The sequence below is a fragment of the Ranitomeya variabilis genome, chromosome 7 (genome assembly GCF_051348905.1).
Source record: "Ranitomeya variabilis isolate aRanVar5 chromosome 7, aRanVar5.hap1, whole genome shotgun sequence".
Lineage (NCBI taxonomy): Eukaryota > Metazoa > Chordata > Amphibia > Anura > Dendrobatidae > Ranitomeya > Ranitomeya variabilis.
The window spans coordinates 55,996,815-56,014,467 of record NC_135238.1 but is presented as its reverse complement, the minus strand read 5'-3'; the positions used below and the strand labels follow the sequence as shown (position 1 = coordinate 56,014,467).

The following is a 17,653-nucleotide window of genomic DNA, read 5'->3' as shown; positions in this document are numbered from 1 at the left end:
TCATGTGCTATTCTCTTCCTGCACCCCAATCCTGTCATGTGGTGCTCCCACCCTGTGCCCTCATCCTGTCATGTGCTGCTCTCATCCTGCGCCCCATCCTGTCATGTGCTGCTCTCATCCTACGCCCCATTCTGTAATGTGCTGCCCCCATCCTGCACCCCATTCTATTTTGTGCTGCCCCCATCCTGTGCCCTCATTCTGTCATGTGCTGCTCCCATCCTGCGCCCCCATTCTGCCATGTGCTGCTCCCATCCTTCGCCCCCATCCTGTCATGTGCTGCTCCTATCCTGCGCCCCATCCTGTAATGTGCTTCTCCCATCCTGCGCCCCATTCTGTAATGTGCTGCCCCCATTCTGTCATGTGCTGCTCCCATCCTGCGCCCCCATCCTGTAATGTGCTGCTCCCATCCTGCACCCCCATTCTATGTGCTGCCACTATTCTGTCATGGGCTGCTACCATCCTGCACCCCCATCCTGTCATGTGGTGCTCTCATCCTTCGCCCCCATTCTGTCATGAGCTGCTCTCATCCTGCGCCCCAATGCTGTCATGCGGTGCTCCCTTTGTGTGCCCCCATCCTGTCATGTGCTGCTCTCATCCTGCGCCTCAATCCTGTCATGTGCTGCTCTCATCCTGCGCCCCCAACCTGTCATGTGCTGCTCTCATCTTGCGCCACCATTCTGTAATGTGCTGCCCCATCCTGCGCCCCCATTCTGTAATGTGCTTCCCCCATCCTGTGCCCCCATTCTGTCATGTGCTGCTCCCATCCTGCACCCCCATCCTGTCATGTGCTGCTCTCATATGGCACCCTCATCCTGTCATGTGCTGCTCCCAAACTGCCCCCCATTCTGTAATGTGCTGCTCCCATCCTGCGCCCCCATTCTGTAATGTGCTGCCCCCATCCTGCATCCCCATTCTGTAATGTGGTGCACCCATTCTGCGCCCTCATCTTGTTTTGTGCACCTCCGTCTTGTCATGTGCTATTCTCTTCCTGCACCCCAATCCTGTCATGTTTTGCTCCCACCCTGTGCCCCCATCCTGTCATGTGCTGCTCTCGTCCTGTGCCCCCAACCTGTCATGTGCTGCTCTCAACCTGCGCCCCATCCTGTCATGTGCTGCTCTCATCCTATGCCCCATTCTGTAATGTGCTGCCCCCATCCTGCGCCCCATTCTATTTTGTGCTGCCCCTATCCTGCGCCCTCATTCTGTCATGGGCTGCTCCCATCCTGTGCCCCCATTCTGCCATGTGCTGCTCTCATCCTTCGCCCCCATCCTGTCATGTGCTGCTCCCATCCTGCGCCCCATCCTGTCATGTGCTGCTCCCATCCTGCGCCCCCATCCTGTAATGTGCTGCTCCCATCCTGCACCCCCATTCTGTAATGTGCTGCCACCATTCTGTCATGGGCTGCTACCATCCTGCGCCCCCATCCTGTCATGTGGTGCTCTCATCCTTCGCCCCCATTCTGTCATGAGCTGCTCTCATCCTGCGCCCCAATCCTGTCATGTGGTGCTCCCATTGTGTGCCCCCATCCTGTCATGTGCTGCTCTCATCCTGCTCCTCAATCCTGTCATGTGCTGCTCTCATCCTGCGCCCCCATCCTGTCATGTGCTGCTCTCATCTTGCGCCCCCATTCTGTAATGTGCTGCCCCATCCTGCACCCCCATTCTGTAATGTGCTGCCCCCATCCTGTGCCCCCATTCTGTCATGTGCTGCTCCCATCCTGCTCCCCCATTCTGTCATGTGCTGCTCCCATCCTGCACCCCCATTCTGTCATGTGCTGCTCCCATCCTGCACCCCCATCCTGTCATGTGCTGCTCTCATATGGCACCCTCATCCTGTCATGTGCTGCTCCCATCCTGCGCCCCCATTCTGTAATGTGCTGCTCCCATCCTGCGCCCCCATTCTGTAATGTGCTGCCCCCATCCTGCATCCCTATTCTGTAATGTGCTGCTCCCATCCTGCACCTCCATTCTGTAATGTGGTGCACCCATCCTGCGTCCCAATCCTGTCATGTGGTGCTCCTATCCTGCACCCCCATTCTGTAATGTGGTGCACCCATTCTGCGCCCTCATCCTGTTTTGTGCGCCTCCGTCTTGTCATGTGCTATTCTCTTCCTGCACCCCAATCCTGTCATGTGGTGCTCCCACCCTGTGCCCCCATCCTGTCATGTGCTGCTCTCGTCCTGCGCCCCCATCCTGTCATGTGCTGCTCTCATCCTGCGCCCCATCCTTTCATGTGCTGCTCTCATCCTACGCCCCATTCTGTAATGTGCTGCCCCCATCCTGCGCCCCATTCTATTTTGTGCTGCCCCATCCTGCGCCCTCATTCTGTCATGTGCTGCTAAAATCCTGCTACCCCATTCTGCCATGTGCTGCTCCCATCCTTCGCCCCCATCCTGTCATGTGCTGCTCCCATCCTGCGCCCCATCCTGTAATGTGCTTCTCCCATCCTGCGCCCCCATTCTGTAATGTGCTGCCCCCATTCTGTCATGTGCTGCTCCCATCCTGCGCCCCCATCCTGTAATGTGCTGCTCCCATCCTGCACCCCCACTCTGTAATGTGCTGCCACCATTCTGTCATGGGTTGCTACCATCCTGCGCCCCCATCCTGTCATGTGGTGCTCTCATCCTTCGCCCCCATTCTGCCATGAGCTGCTCTCATCCTGCGACCCGATTCTGTCATGTGCTGCTCCCATCCTGCGCCCCCATTCTGTCATGAGCTGCTCTCATCCTGTGCCCCATCCTGTCATGTGCTGCTCCCATCCTGCACCCCCATTCTGTCATGAGCTGCTCATGCTCTCATCCTGCGCCCCATCCTGCCATGAGCAGCCCCTATCCTGTTTTGTGTGCCTCCATCTTGTCATGTGCTACTCTCTTCCTGTGCCCTCATCCTGTCATGTGCTCCCATCCTGCGCCCCAATCCTGTCATGTGGTGCTCCCATTTTGCACCCCCATGCTGTCATGTGCTGCTCCCATCCATATGCCCTGTATGTTGCTCCATAAAGGTTGGTGGCCCCTATAAGATGCTCCATAGCATAATATGCCCCGTATGCTGCTCCATAAAGGTTGATGGCCCCCATAAGATGCTCCATAGCATAATATGCCCTGTATGCTGCCCCATAAAGGTTGCTGGTCCCATAAGATGCTCCACAGAATAATATGTCCCATATGCTGCTCCATAAAGGTTGATTGCCCCATAAGATGCTCCATAGCATAATATACCCCGTATGCTGCTGCGAAAAAAAAAAAAATGACATACTCACCTCTTGTCGCTGGGCGCCGAGTGCCAGGGGCCTGAGCAGGCGGTGATACCAGCGCACTATGGGGGTCAGGTGCCGGAGTCGCCACTGGCTCAGGCCTCCAGCACTTGTGATATTCACCAGTCCCCGTTCCACCGCTGCGCGCCGCTCTGTCTTCCGGGTCCTCTGGCTGTGACTGTTCAGTCAGAGGGCGCACACTAAACACATCATCGCGCCCTCTGACCTGAACGTCCACACAGCCAGAGGAAGCGGAAGACAGAGCGGCGCGCAGCGGTGGAACGGGGACAGGTGAATATCGCATACTCACCCTCCTGGCGCCGTCCCTGGTTCTCTGTCGGAGATTGCGGTATGTGTTCAGTGCTTACGCATACCGAGATCTCCTGGGCGGCGTCACTCTGTGGGGTCCAGACTGCGCAGGCGCTTGCGCAGTCTATAAAGGCTTCGGACAGAGTGACGCTCCCAGCGTTATATTATAGATACAATAATAATAATCATAAAATATAATCTTATTGCTGAAAAATAATAGGTGCCTAGACCATAGAGGGTAAAAATGGCAAATACTACCCAAGGGCCTGCACATTTAGGTGTTCATAGGCACTAGGACATGGCATACTAAAAAATTGTTATTCACCTTTTATACATTTTTTTATTGGAGACCCATAGTTATATCAGTCCAGAATATCCCTTCTTGATCAGTTCCCTGAGTTCATACACTAAACAAATGATAATATCCTACAATGCAATAAGGACAAGCAACATAGCAGTGACTATACAGCAGCAAAATCTACAGTGCCAAAATCAGCCCTGAAACAAGTATTTTGCTGCAGAAATGCTGCAAAATTTAAATCCACAGTAATAATCTGGAGCATATAACATGAGATAATGGTAGCCGTCCTAAAGATATTCATGAGGTGGCAGTCATTTCTAATCTTGGGGTAAACATAGATTCTCTTTAACATATTAGACAAATTCTATCAGCAGGTTTTGCATTCTAATATGAGAGCAGCATGACTTGTAGACTGAGACCCTGATTCCAGTGATGTGTCACTTACTGAGCTGCTTGCTGGAGTTTTGCTACAATCACTGTTTTATCTGCTGTAGATCCAGCAGTTCTCCAAATGCTGAGCTGTGTATAACTCCGCCCACACCACTTATTGGCAGCTTTCTCTTTATACCTTACATAGGCAGAAATCTGCCAATCGGTATGGAGTGGCGGGGTTATACAAAGCTGAGCAATATCTAGTCCTGTAATGATAATCTTCTGCTGATAAAACACTGATGTTATTGAAACAACCCAATAAGTGACACATCCCTGGAATCAGGTTCTCGGGCCCTAAATCGTGTTGTGAAAGATTCCCTTTAAGAGGATAGCAGTGCTTTTACTGGCGTGGAGGTACAATCTCATGTTAACTGCATGATAAAATCAGACCATACAGAATTATTGTACGTATGCGATTCTTATACAGCTACAAACATTATTGAAATATTGCAATGGTTTAATGATACAATATTAGATAATAGTGAGAACCACTGTATAGAATAACTCATTCCGTTAAATCCCTGCGGCAATTGCTTTTAACTATGAAGAGGTCACCTTGGGTTAATTGTGGCATGATTTGTGCCTTGGAGTTTAAGGTTTCCTTAGGTTATCTTCTCAATCTGACAGCAAGACTAGAGGAAATTGAGACAAATCATTACTATAATAATCATCAGATAAACCTTAGCCATATGACTCGGGATCACTGATGCTGCTTCACTTTAATGCTAATAATCTGGTATTAATATGAAACCATTTGTCACGTTTTAGAGGCATCTAATGTAATGAACATAATATATGTAGCTGCCAACACTGATTCAATTAGATAGGAAGCAATTACAGTCTGAATATTGTTATCCTACATTCTCCTCCATCCTAGAAATATTTACGGATTGTAATCAGTACAGATGGCAATTAGAATTAAAACTCGAGGACCAAATGATCAAGACTGGCATTTTTTATGCCAGTCTGGAAAAAAAGTTAGCTGGTGTAAGATGTAGCAAATGTATTAAAAGTACATGCCTATAAATTAATGTAGCATATCCTTTGGGAATTCCCAAGTGCCAGAAGCAGATATCTGCTCCAGTCATGAGCTTGAGTATTACTCCAGTCATGAGCTTGAGTAGTGCTCCAGTCATGAGCTTGAGTAGTGCTCCAGTCATGAGCTTGAGTAGTGCTCCAGTCATGAGCTTGAGTAGTGCTCCAGTCATGAGCTTGAGTAGTGCTCCAGTCATGGGCTTGAGTAGTGCTTCAGTCATGAGCTTGAGTAGTGCTCCAGTCATGAGCTTGAGTAGTGCTCCAGTCATGAGCTTGAGTAGTGCTTCAGTCATGAGCTTGAGTAGTGCTCCAGTTATGAGCTTGAGTAGTGCTTCAGTCATGAGCTTGAGTAGTGCTCCGGTCATGAGCTCAAGTAGTGCTCCAGTCACGAGCTTGTGTAGTGCTCCAGTAGTGAGCTCGAGTAGTGCCCCAGTCATGAGCTCGAGTGGTGCTCCAGTGATGAGTTTGAGTATTACTCCAGTCATGAGCTTGTGTAGTGCTCTAGTCATGAGCTTGAGTAGTGCTCCAGTGATGAGTTTGAGTATTACTCCAGTCATGAGCTTGTGTAGTGCTCTAGTCATGAGCTTGAGTAGTGCTCCAGTGATGAGTTTGAGTATTACTCCAGTCATGAGCTTGTGTAGTGCTCTAGTCATGAGCTTGAGTAGTGCTCCAGTCATGAGCTTGAGTAGTGCTCCAGTCATGAGCTCAAGTAGTGCTCCAGTCATGAGCTTGTATAGTGCTCCAGTCATGAGCTTGAGTAGTGCTCCAGTTATGAGCTTGAGCAGATTTCTGCTGTAATTTGCGCAACTAAATGATAGTGAATTTTTCAAGCTGTGGTTGGCCATGTCTCCATCATCTTTGCATTCTCATCCCACCAATATAAATAAAAAGTTTCGGCAACATTTTTGCCTAATCAAGCTTTTTGCAAACATTTTCAACTTTTATGCACCAGAAATAATTAAAAATAGTGAGTAAAATAAAGTGTGCTTCATCAGTAAACTAATAAAATGTGTCAGACTAGAAAACACAAAGGTTCTCTTACAAAGCAGCCTACAGTCAAAAAGTTTTTAGACAGATACAAATTTTGGTTTTCACAAAGTTTACTGCTTCAGTAGATCTTTTTATCATATTTCTATGGTCACTCAAGTACAATTTAAGCATGTTATAAGTTTTTACACTTTTATTGACAAATACATCAAGTTTATGCAAAGACTCAATATTTATTGTGTTGACTCTTATTTTTCAAGACTTCTACCCTTTGCCCTGGCAGCTGTATATCAACTACTAGGCCAAATCCTGACTGATGACCGCCCATTCTTGTCTAAACTTCACTGTATGTTTTGCTGGTTCCTCCTCCTCTCACCTTCCCCTTACTGTTGGGGTTCCTCAAGGATCAGTCCTAGGCCCCCTCCTCTTCTCTTTGTATACTGCCCCTATTGGACAAACAATCAGTAGATTTGGTTTCCAGTACCATCTCTATGCTGACGACACCCAATTATACACCTCTTCTCCTGCTTTCACTCCGACCTTCTTAGAAAACACCAGTGATTGTCTTACCGCTGTCTCTGACATCATGTCCTCCCTCTATCTGAAACTGAACCTGTCAAAAACTGAACTCCTCGTGTTCTCTCCCTCTACTAACCTACCTTTGCCTGACATTGCCATCTCCGTGTGCGGTTCCACCATTACTCCAAAGCAACATGCCCGCTGCCTTGGGGTCATCCTTGATTCCGAGCTTTCATTCACCCCCCACATCCGATCACTGGCTCGCTCTTATCTGCATCTCAAAAACATTTCTAGAATTCGCCCTTTTCTTACTTTCGACTCTGCAAAAACTCTTACTGTTTCTCTTATTCATTCCCATCTGGACTATTGTAACTCTCTACTAATCGGCCTCCCTCTTACCAAACTCTCCCCGCTCCAATCTGTCCTGAATGCTGCTGCCAGGATCATATTCCTCACCAACTGTTACACCGATGCCTCTACCTTGTGCCAGTCATTACACTGGCTACCCATCCACTCCAGAATCCAGTACAAAACTACTACCCTCATCCACAAAGCACTCCATGGCTCAGCACCACCCTACATCTCCTCTCTGGTCTCAGTCTACCACCCTACCCGTGCCCTCCGCTCCGCTAATGACCTCAGGTTAGCATCCTCAATAATCAGAACCTCCCATTCCCGTCTCCAAGACTTTACACGTGCTGCGCGGATTCTTTGGAATGCACTACCTAGGTTAATACGATTAATCCCCAATCCCCACAGTTTTAAGCGTGCTCTAAAAACTCATTTGTTCAGACTGGCCTACCGCCTCAACGCATTAACCTAACTATCCCTGTGTGGCCTATAAAAAAAATAAATAAAAAAAAATAAAAAAAAATAGAATGAAACATAATCAGGTTCCTCGCATCATGTTCTCATACACTTTATGCAGTTAATAGCCCTCTGTGTCTGTACTGCTACATACTTAGGCTGTTAACTGGTTCATGCAGCTTTACATGAACACCCGAGCCTTACACTATGGCTGGCGCAAATAACTAAAGCAATTGTTACCATCCACCTCTCGTGTCTCCCCTTTTCCTCATAGTTTGTAAGCTTGCGAGCAGGGCCCTCATTCCTCCTGGTATCTGTTTTGAACTGTGATTTCTGTTATGCTGTAATGTCTATTGTCTGTACAAGTCCCCTCTATAAGTTGTAAAGCGCTGCGGAATATGTTGGCGCTATATAAATAAAAATTATTATTATATTATTATTATTATTAATAAACTTTGCTTGGATTTTATCACAATTTCTGTATTTTTGTTTGGCCACCCGCTTTTTGAGGATTGACCAGAGGTTCTCAATGGGAACCTCGGACTGGCCCATAGGAGAACAGGGGAATCCTCCGGTGGGCCACTGTGCAGATCTGGGCCTCCATCCCTACTGTATGGGCAGTACTTGGCATAATTCACTTGATTCATTCTGTACAGAAAAAAAATAACATCCCATCATCGATTAATCAAACTACTTTTTCATTTATATTATGAGATTTTCATAAAATCTAAAAAAAAAAAAACAACAAAACTTTTAACGACTGTTTGTGTTGTGTCACGCAATGTGGAATATGTCGGTGAAGATATTTTAAAATTTAGCTCACAACCAATCAATCTGATAATGGGACTATGGGACCTACTCTTTTAGTTTCTCCCCTGATTGGATTTTTGTCTTCTTAATTTAGAGGTGAATCTGGCGCTGGGAAGACAGAGAATACCAAGAAGGTCATCCAGTACCTGGCTGTGGTGGCATCATCACACAAGGGAAAGAAAGACACCAACATCACTGTAAGTAGCGTCCATTAATAATAACAAATCACTGATTTATAAAGCCAACGATAGCTGGTAATACTCAGAAACTCTCCATAGGGTGGAGTCTGTTAAAGAAACATTGCATCGCCGGCCATTTGTTCTCCTGCCAAGTAACTGACATGTTAAGAATACACAGCTACATATCAGTTCTGGTGTTTATATGTAGCGAAGACTTTGTATAATACACTGTGTTGTGACCCGGCACAATCCTGAGCGTGTCACGCTGACAATGTCACTTGGATCATCGAGTGAAATATTCTCCCACTAAATGTCATTATTTTCTCTAAATTGTTTATGGAGAGGTTTAGGAAAATGCAGACATGAGGGTTTTATTTTGGCATCATATTCAAAATTATATAAAACCTACAAACATACAAAATGAGCAAAAACCCTGCGGTAATCTTGCTCAATCATTGTGTTTTTTCATAGTATCAAAAATTGTAAGATTTGATATTGAGAAAGTAACCCATTAGTGTCCTAAACATGTATCCCCATAATAAATGTTATATAGTTCTGTGTCAGCACAAAATGACTGTTCAAACCAAGCGCAGAAAGTATGCACATAGAAGAAAAAAAAACGGCTCACCCTCCGATCAGTTCAAGTGGAGGCTCGAGATCGGCGCCACTTCCCCGACGCGCGTCAAGTGCAGGAGAAAGAATGTGATCCAGCTTCCAAGAAAATTCTGCAGAATTTGTGCGCCATCGGTGTGGCCAAACAGCTTAAAGTGGTTGTTACCTTTCAATTAAGTTTCTACCCTGGAAAAAAATGGGCTATATTCACCTTCTCCAGGTCCATCGGCGAGTCTTTACCGCTGATCCTGGACCCTGGCATCGGATGCAGTACAGACGTCACATCAACAGAGCAGCAATTGATCAGTGAGCTCAGCGGCTCTGAAGGGGGTGATCCGTCTACACTGGTAGGGCCACTGAGCTCATTGATTGGCTGCCGTGCTGTCGAGATGACATAAGCGCCACAGCCGATGCAAGACATGCTGTTGTGATACGCGACGCCGGCGCCCAATCAGCGCTGGCGTCACTGTCCTCCCCTTTGGACAAATCGAACATGAAGCAGAAGTCTGGGCTGCAGCTGATCTCTGACTACCTTGTCATGCTCAAGTCGACAGGAGGTGGAGACAGTGACGCCGACTGATTGGGTGCCTGGGTCACGGGTCACTACAGCAGCACCGGAGCCTCGGGAGAATGAGTGCTGACACCGCAGGAACGGCGCTGGCACGGGTGTTGAGTATAGGCTTTATTATTTTATCAGGGCCAAACGTTTTGTTTAAGAAGGGGTTGCCCTAGTAGTGGACAACCCCTTTAATTAAAGTGGAATAGCCCCTTTAAGTACACCTTCCTACATACTTGATTTTGCATCTATCTCTGCACTCCTCCTCATTCTTGATTGATTGACTGTTTGCCAAGGGTGCACCGAGCGCCTGTGCTTGGTTTGAACAGTCACTTTGTGCTGACAGACTCGATGTAAGGGAACAAATCCATGGCTTTCCTACAGGAATTTCGAGACAACTTGGAATATAAAAACCGTGTCATCTTCACTCTTCCCCCCTGGACACATGAATGAGGCACATGCAGGGACTTGTATTATCACATGGATGGGCTCTGGCTGACTCCCCAAACTGTGCGTCCATCTTTGTCAGCAGCAATCCATGGTAATAAGTGGGAAACCCTCCTCTAATATGTCTACATGCCTTCATAACACAACGGCTTTAAAAATAAATATACGAGCGATATATGAGTGCCTGAGGCCTTAAAGGGTTATCACCATCTTTAGGAGTTATCATCTGTAATGCTTTGCCTAAATGAAGTGGCGTCCGAGCATGCGCACCACCACTCCATTGATTCTCTGTGAGACTGATGGAAGTAGCTGAGCGCTGTATTCAGACATCTCCGGCAGTCCTGTAGAGAAAGAATGGAGCGGTGATGCACATGCTCAGACGCCACTTCATACAGATGGGATACTTCACAGCCCTATTCTTGGGATAATTTATTCGACCCGTGAGGATTAGTCCATTATTAACTATTCCATGCATAGATCGTAAAGTCTGACATGGTAATAACTCCTTAGACCACCACTGGCAATTTTTTTAAAATTTCATCATTGGAGTGGCGCCACTAATTTAACATCCCTGCCCCTAGTCTTGTACTCAACAGCTGCCATCTTCAGATCTTCCCAGCATCACTCTGGTTCTGTGCCGCCATCTTGTGACCACAACTAATGATTGACCGGAGGTCAGAGGTAGCGGTCACAAGCTCTCAGTGTAAGTCTATGGGAGCGTCGCTCTGGCCTAGTTCTGGCTCTCATAGACTTAACATTAAAAAGTGACGTCTGGTCAGCCCAGCAAATGATGGAGTGATCCAGCAAGTCACAACCTGCAGAAGAAGACCGGAGTGGCGCTGATAATAGATGAAGATGGTGGTTGATAAGTATACGAGTGGGAGCAGGAAACTTACATTAGCAGCACCACTCCAGCCCTGCAATAAAACAAAATAATGGAGTGGTGCTTTAAAATAGGGAATGTTATCATCTATCCAAACTTGCTGATCGGTAGCGGGCCGAACGCTGGGACCCCACTGATCTTGAGAATGCCCCATCTGAATGTAGTGGTGGCCAAGTACGCGCCCCACGACTACATTGACTCTCTGTGGGACTGCTGGAATTAGCTGAGCGCTGTATACAACTTTCTCCGGCAGTCCTATAGAGAATTGGAATAGAGACTGGTCTCGGAATCAGTGGAAGTCCCATCAGTTGGACCCCCACCGATTACCAACTGAAGTCGGGAGTAACCCTTTAAATACTACATCTAACAGAATTTTCTGATGCTAGAATTGGGCCATTTTCTGTAGTTTTTTCTTGTATCATTTCTAATACTTTCTTAAAATAGGGGGAAAAATTGTGTTTTCTGCCATTTTTGTATCTGACGTTTGTTTTACCACATTATTCAACTACAGCAAGGCCCGTCTTTTGCTTACGTGAGTAAATAGATTGTGCAGTGTGCGTGTGATAGCACCGAGTGAACATCTGCATGCTATTGTTGCACCCTCAGACCCAGCGGTGGACGAGATGATGATGGCGGCGGCGGCGATATCATGTCGTATCACAGCGAAATGCAACAATAGCACTCGTGTTTGACACAAACCGGTCCAATGAATGAGCTTTGACTCATGTCGAACTGGGATTGTTCAGCAGGGAAGTCTAAAAGAAAAAAGTAAAATCTGAAAGTGACATAATGTAATGGGCAGAAACACAGATTAATCTCGTGCCATATCAGCAGTAACTCCCAGTATATTTATTTCTTATAGAAGTGGCTGACAATCACTGATCGCAAGTCAAACCTCGTACAATCCTTTGTGTGTTTTTGATACTTTTTGGTTGACATTTCGACAACGCTGAATGAACCCAGCAGCTTGAACTTGGAAAGTCATCGACCTGAAATAAACATTTAATGGACCCAGTGTGAATTTGTAGTGGGATCGCAATATGGCATGCACCTTCTATACTGAGAATTCGCTTTGCATGGCTGCACGATACTCTGCTCGCCACTATCTCTGGTTGGTTTTAAATATTAACATATATTTAGCAGATTACAATAAAAATATATTTTTGGAGGGGAGGATGATCAGCTTCAATATTAATCATAGGGAAAAAAATATATTTATTTGGCTGTGCACGTCTGATTTTGATCCAAGTGTTGGATCAAAATCAGCAATGCAAATATATGGATTCGAAGAAAACATTTGATGTACTCGGATGACATCCGAGCGCAGTCCGATTGTCACTGACAAAATGGAGAAAATAGAGAATCTTTTTTAACTCTCCACCTCTGAGCAAAACAGAATGGAGAATTTTTTTTCCCTCCACCTCTGAGAAAAACGGATCCCACTCCAATCCAATTCTGATCAAACTCCGATCACAGTTTGATCCAAAAATTAGCACAGTTTTTCTTGTATGGAGAGAAAACGGTCATGTGCACCTACCTTCAGAGTGGGTGGTAACTATCCGTGGCCCCCAATTTGTGCTTTGGGATGTTTATATTGCTCGTCTAGCTCACACTTTTTAGGATACTCACTCGCTCATTTTATGGTCCCTGCAATTAAAATACTCGATGTGAGCTTAACACTGACTGTCCTCACATAGGACCTCTCTCTTTCCATAAATACGTTATATTCTCATCCGGCATTAATGCTGCTGTTCTCCTAAATCCGGCACTGTTTTTGTATTGATCCTGCACCTCTCCGTTCCTGAGATATGGCCCCTTCTTCCCCATATATAAGTGTAATCTCGTCAGCCAAGGGGGCGGGCATCTATTTTCAAGATCACACCCCTTTGGCTAATAAGACTAGATTTATATACAGGGTGCACTAAGTAAGAGGAGACCGTATCGCAGGACCAGAGAGGCACAGGAGCAAATAATAACCAACACCGAATTCAGGAGAACAGCGACATTTACACCATATTATATTTATGGCAAGTGCCAGGTCCTCTTTAACATATTAGTAGCTGCATATGGCTGGTGCTTCTATGCACAAATTGATGCTCCTGGGTTCAAATGCAAAATCTGTAAAAAGAACTAATACCCAATTGCCATTGATATTGCTGGCGGGTTTCTATGGGGTCAGGTGGTTTAAAGCACCAGTCCCACATACCCTTTGCCAACTTTGCACCCCCATTAGCGGTGCCCCTGCTGCAGAGATTACACAATTAGTCTAATCGGCAAATACAATGAAAAAATACCACCCGTATGTGACTTATGATACATATGGTACAGATCAGGGGTGGCCAGCTAATGGTGTTTGGTGCCATGATGTTGGCTAGATGGCATTCAGGAGCCTCAATCATGCATGTGCCACTGCACCATGTTAACCCCACTCCTTATTATAGTTGCCACTTCTCCTAAACTAGTTATAATGACAATTTGGAATTCTTAGCCCCCCACAAAGACGACCCCCCACATAGTCCGCGCAGCACACTGTCCTCACACGGGCAACACAAAATGTACCTCGTGGTGCCATCTTGCAGTTACACCCTATTATTGCCCTTACAAAAAGTGGTGCCAGCAAAGCAGTAACATGCTGGAATTACTCATACACAAAGGGTAGGGAAGGTTCAATCAATTCGGTTTCTTGGCTAATGTTTAAAAAACAAATTAATTAAATAACATTTTAATTCATTTAATTAAAATTAAAAATTAAGTACACCCTCTTTCAATTCTACGGTTGTACGGCTTGATAATAATAATAATAAAAAATTATCTAGTCCTTAGAAGGTGTTAAAATTAGGTAAATTAAATACAACCTCAAATGATCAAGACATGGAAAATTATACTGTCATTGTCTATTCAACAAAATCTAGATCAAAATTTGTGAAAAATGAAATACACCCTTACTATTTCCATAGGAATGAAGAAGATAATTGTTCATCACCTCCTTTATAAAAGCAGAAGTTTGGCCAGTTTACTGGTCAGGCATGTGTTAACACAATGCCAAAGTTTAAAGACATTAGCAATTTTTGCAGTCCATAAAGCTGGGAAGGGTCATGAGGCCATTTCCGACCAATTTGGAGTCCATCATTCTATAGTGAGAAAGATTATTTAGAAGTAGAAAACATTCATGACAGTTGATAATTATTCCAGGAGTGGATGTCCCAACAAATTCACCCCAAGATCAGAGAATTTGTAAAAAGTAACAACCAAGAGCTACAGCTCAGGCTCTAAAGGCCTCATATAGCATATTAAATGTTCAAGTTGCTGAAACTATAAGTAGAAAAAAGACTGAATAAGTATGGTCTGTTCGGAAGCGTTGACAGGAGTAAGCTGCTTCTTTCTATAAAGAACATGGCAGCATGGCTAAAGATTATAACAAACTACAATACCTCTGGAACAAGGTCCTTTGGACATAAGTGACAAAAGTAGAGACGGTTGGCCATAATTTCCAAACAAAGCTTATCAACACAAATACGTCATACCAACTGTAAATTGACCCAATTTTCATTAAATAACGACACATTGTAATTCGTAATGTGTTTTTCTTCATCTTTGGTTTTATTTACTTAAATTAAAGACTTTCAATTGTTCAGATATTTTTTTATGTCCTTCAATGAAAACTTAAAGAATTCAAAAATTTTGGTCATGACTAATATATATACATATATATACATTAATAACTTTCTTGAATAAATGAAGCTGCACTGATATCTCCGTTTCACTGCCTGTCTTGGGTCCCAGCAGTTACAATCCTCCACTGAGGAGTGAGTTTACAGCATCAGTCCATCATCAGTGCTGTGTGTGAAGGAGATAGGCTAATCCAGTCCCCCTGCAAACGCACCACTGCTGCTGGACCACCACAGTAAACATCTCTGCTGGGATGCGGGACTTACAGTGAAATGGGGACATCAGTGGAGCATTGCTTATACAAATACATTAGTAAGTTATGTATAAATAAATCAGGAACAGATTTAAACCTGATTTTGGCAACAAAGGGGTGGTCCAAAATCCAAATTAATTTTCATCCTAAATCCCTATCTACAGTATTTAGTGCCATTATCTAAACTATTTTCTAATATATAAGAATTAAAAAATCTGTAGCCTTCCCTATCTACACTATCTAACTACTTTTCTTTCTTTTTTTTTACTTCCTTTTCGACAATGCTTCATTTGAGAATCACAGTGCATGCTGGGATACTTAAACAAAGCATCATAAGGGGGCAGAGGCTGCGGACACTGGTTCCGCCTCTGCCCCTGCCTTGAAATGAAGGTTCATCAGTGACACTTGTTTCAGGGGCTGGGCGAGTCCCTGCTCTGTCACTATGTGCGGTGCACAATGACAGTGTGCTATCTTACCAGCTCAGATCAGAAGTAATAAGCCAGCAAAAGAATGCACTGTCATTGCACGTTGTTAGAATACCCGGCATGCAGAGATCCCAGAACCCCACCTCCATAAGCTGTGTATTCTGACACCTCTCACTGATAGTGCTCTCAGTTGCTGGCTCATTACTGCTGATCTGAGCTGGCGAGAGAGCGCCCTGTCATTGTGCATATCGCACAATGCATATTGTACAGGGACTAGCCCAGCCTGCGGACACTGGTTCAGCCTCTGCCCCTGCCTTGAAATGAAGGTTCATCAGTGACACTTGTTTCAGGGGCTGGGCGAGTCCCTCCTCTGTCACTATGTGCGGTGCACAATGACAGTGTGCTATCTTACCAGCTCAGATCAAAAGTAATAAGCCAGCAAAATAATGTACTGTCATTGCGCGTTGTTAGAATACCCGGCATGCAGAGATCCCAGAACCCCACCTCCATAAGCTGTGTATTCTGACACCTCTCACTGATAGTGCTCTCAGTTGCCGGCTCGTTACTGCTGATCTGAACTGGCGAGAGAGCGCCCTGTCATTGTGCATATCGCACAGTGCATATTGTACAGGGACTAGCCCAGTCTGCGGACACTGGTTCAGCCTCTGCCCCCTCCTTGAAATGAAGCGTCAACAGTGGCACTTGTTTCAGGGGCTGCACGGGTTCCTGCTCTGTCACTATGTGTGGTGCACAATGACAGTGCTCTATATCATTGGCTCAGATCAGAAGTAATAGGCCGGCAAAAGAATGCACTGTCAGTGTGCATTGTCAGAATATTATCGGCGTGCATATTCTATCAGCTGTGTATTCTGACACCTCTCAATAAAGAAAGAAAAAAGCTACTGCTACAAAATTGCACACCACCAATTATATTTATATAACCACACACAACACTTTATTGGCATGATAAAAACAATTAAAAACAACAATCCACCACTGTGGAGCACCTGGGTACATAATAACAATAATTATATAAATTATAAATATATAAATATACAGCCTGCCCGTAAACCAGTATGGAAAAACAAGGCCCTATAGTAAATGACACAATATATAACCTGCCTATCGGCTCATGGGACTACTATACCTCTAAATACAGCATGGTAACTGTGCATCTGTTGTCTAGTAATGTAAATGGATAGATGACCACAACGCCACCCATATACCAATAAACATCCAATAATCCATGCCTTAAATGTAACACCTATATAGAGCTGATAAGTTCATCTAATACAAACCGGCCTCTGGACGGACTGGCTGGAGTATCCAGGAGGCTCAGTGGTGGTGGCCCCACGCGTATCGCCTCCCAAGTGAGGCTTCGTCAGGGGAAGTAGGCCATAGCCAATACACAGGTGAATATATACAGTTAATAAGTGTTTTAATCGCTTACCGGTGTGCCCACAAAATCACATTTGGTCTCAGAGTCGGCGTGAAGCTCCGAAACCGGAAGTGACGTCCTGTAAGAGCTGTAAGGACGCCCATGCCCATGTAGGGGATATCTAACCATATCACCAAGCGCACCTGCGCAGACAGCTCCAAACGTAGCGCTGCCAGAGATCGAACTGCGCCTGCGTGAGCGCCCTGTCATTGTGCATATCGCACAGTGCATATTGTACAGGGACTAGCCCAGTCTGCGGACACTGGTTCAGCCTCTGCCCCCTCCTTGAAATGAAGCGTCAACAGTGGCACTTGTTTCAGGGGCTGCACGGGTTCCTGCTCTGTCACTATGTGTGGTGCACAATGACAGTGCTCTATATCATTGGCTCAGATCAGAAGTAATAGGCCGGCAAAAGAATGCACTGTCAGTGTGCATTGTCAGAATATTATCGGCGTGCATATTCTATCAGCTGTGTATTCTGACACCTCTCACTGACAGTGCTCTCAGTTGCCGGATCGTTACAGGTGATCTGACCTAGCGAGTGCACTGTCATTGTGCATATCGCACAGTGCACATTGTGCAGGGACCAACCCAGGCCCTGAGGCAGTGACTGTCGCCACTGCCAATGATGACGCTTTGTTTGAGTATCCCAGCATATTCTGGGATTCTCAAAGGAAGCGTCATCAAAAAGGAAGTAGGAAGAAAAGAAACGCAGTTAAATAGTGTAGTGGGGGAAGG

General features: G+C 45.5%; 1 protein-coding gene across 2 annotated transcripts in view; it reads left to right on the top strand.

Moving 5' to 3' along the window:
• LOC143785977 (myosin-11) overlaps positions 1-17,653 on the top strand; it is a 138,176-nt gene that overhangs the window by 82,602 nt on the left and 37,921 nt on the right. Inside the window, exons 5-6 of one of the 2 annotated variants that reach the window (XM_077275133.1) lie at positions 8,548-8,650; positions 11,642-11,662. In XM_077275133.1, the coding sequence (XP_077131248.1) occupies positions 8,548-8,650; positions 11,642-11,662 (124 nt within the window). The remainder of the gene's footprint in view (positions 1-8,547; positions 8,651-11,641; positions 11,663-17,653) is intronic. The other variant, XM_077275134.1, reaches the window with a different exon arrangement.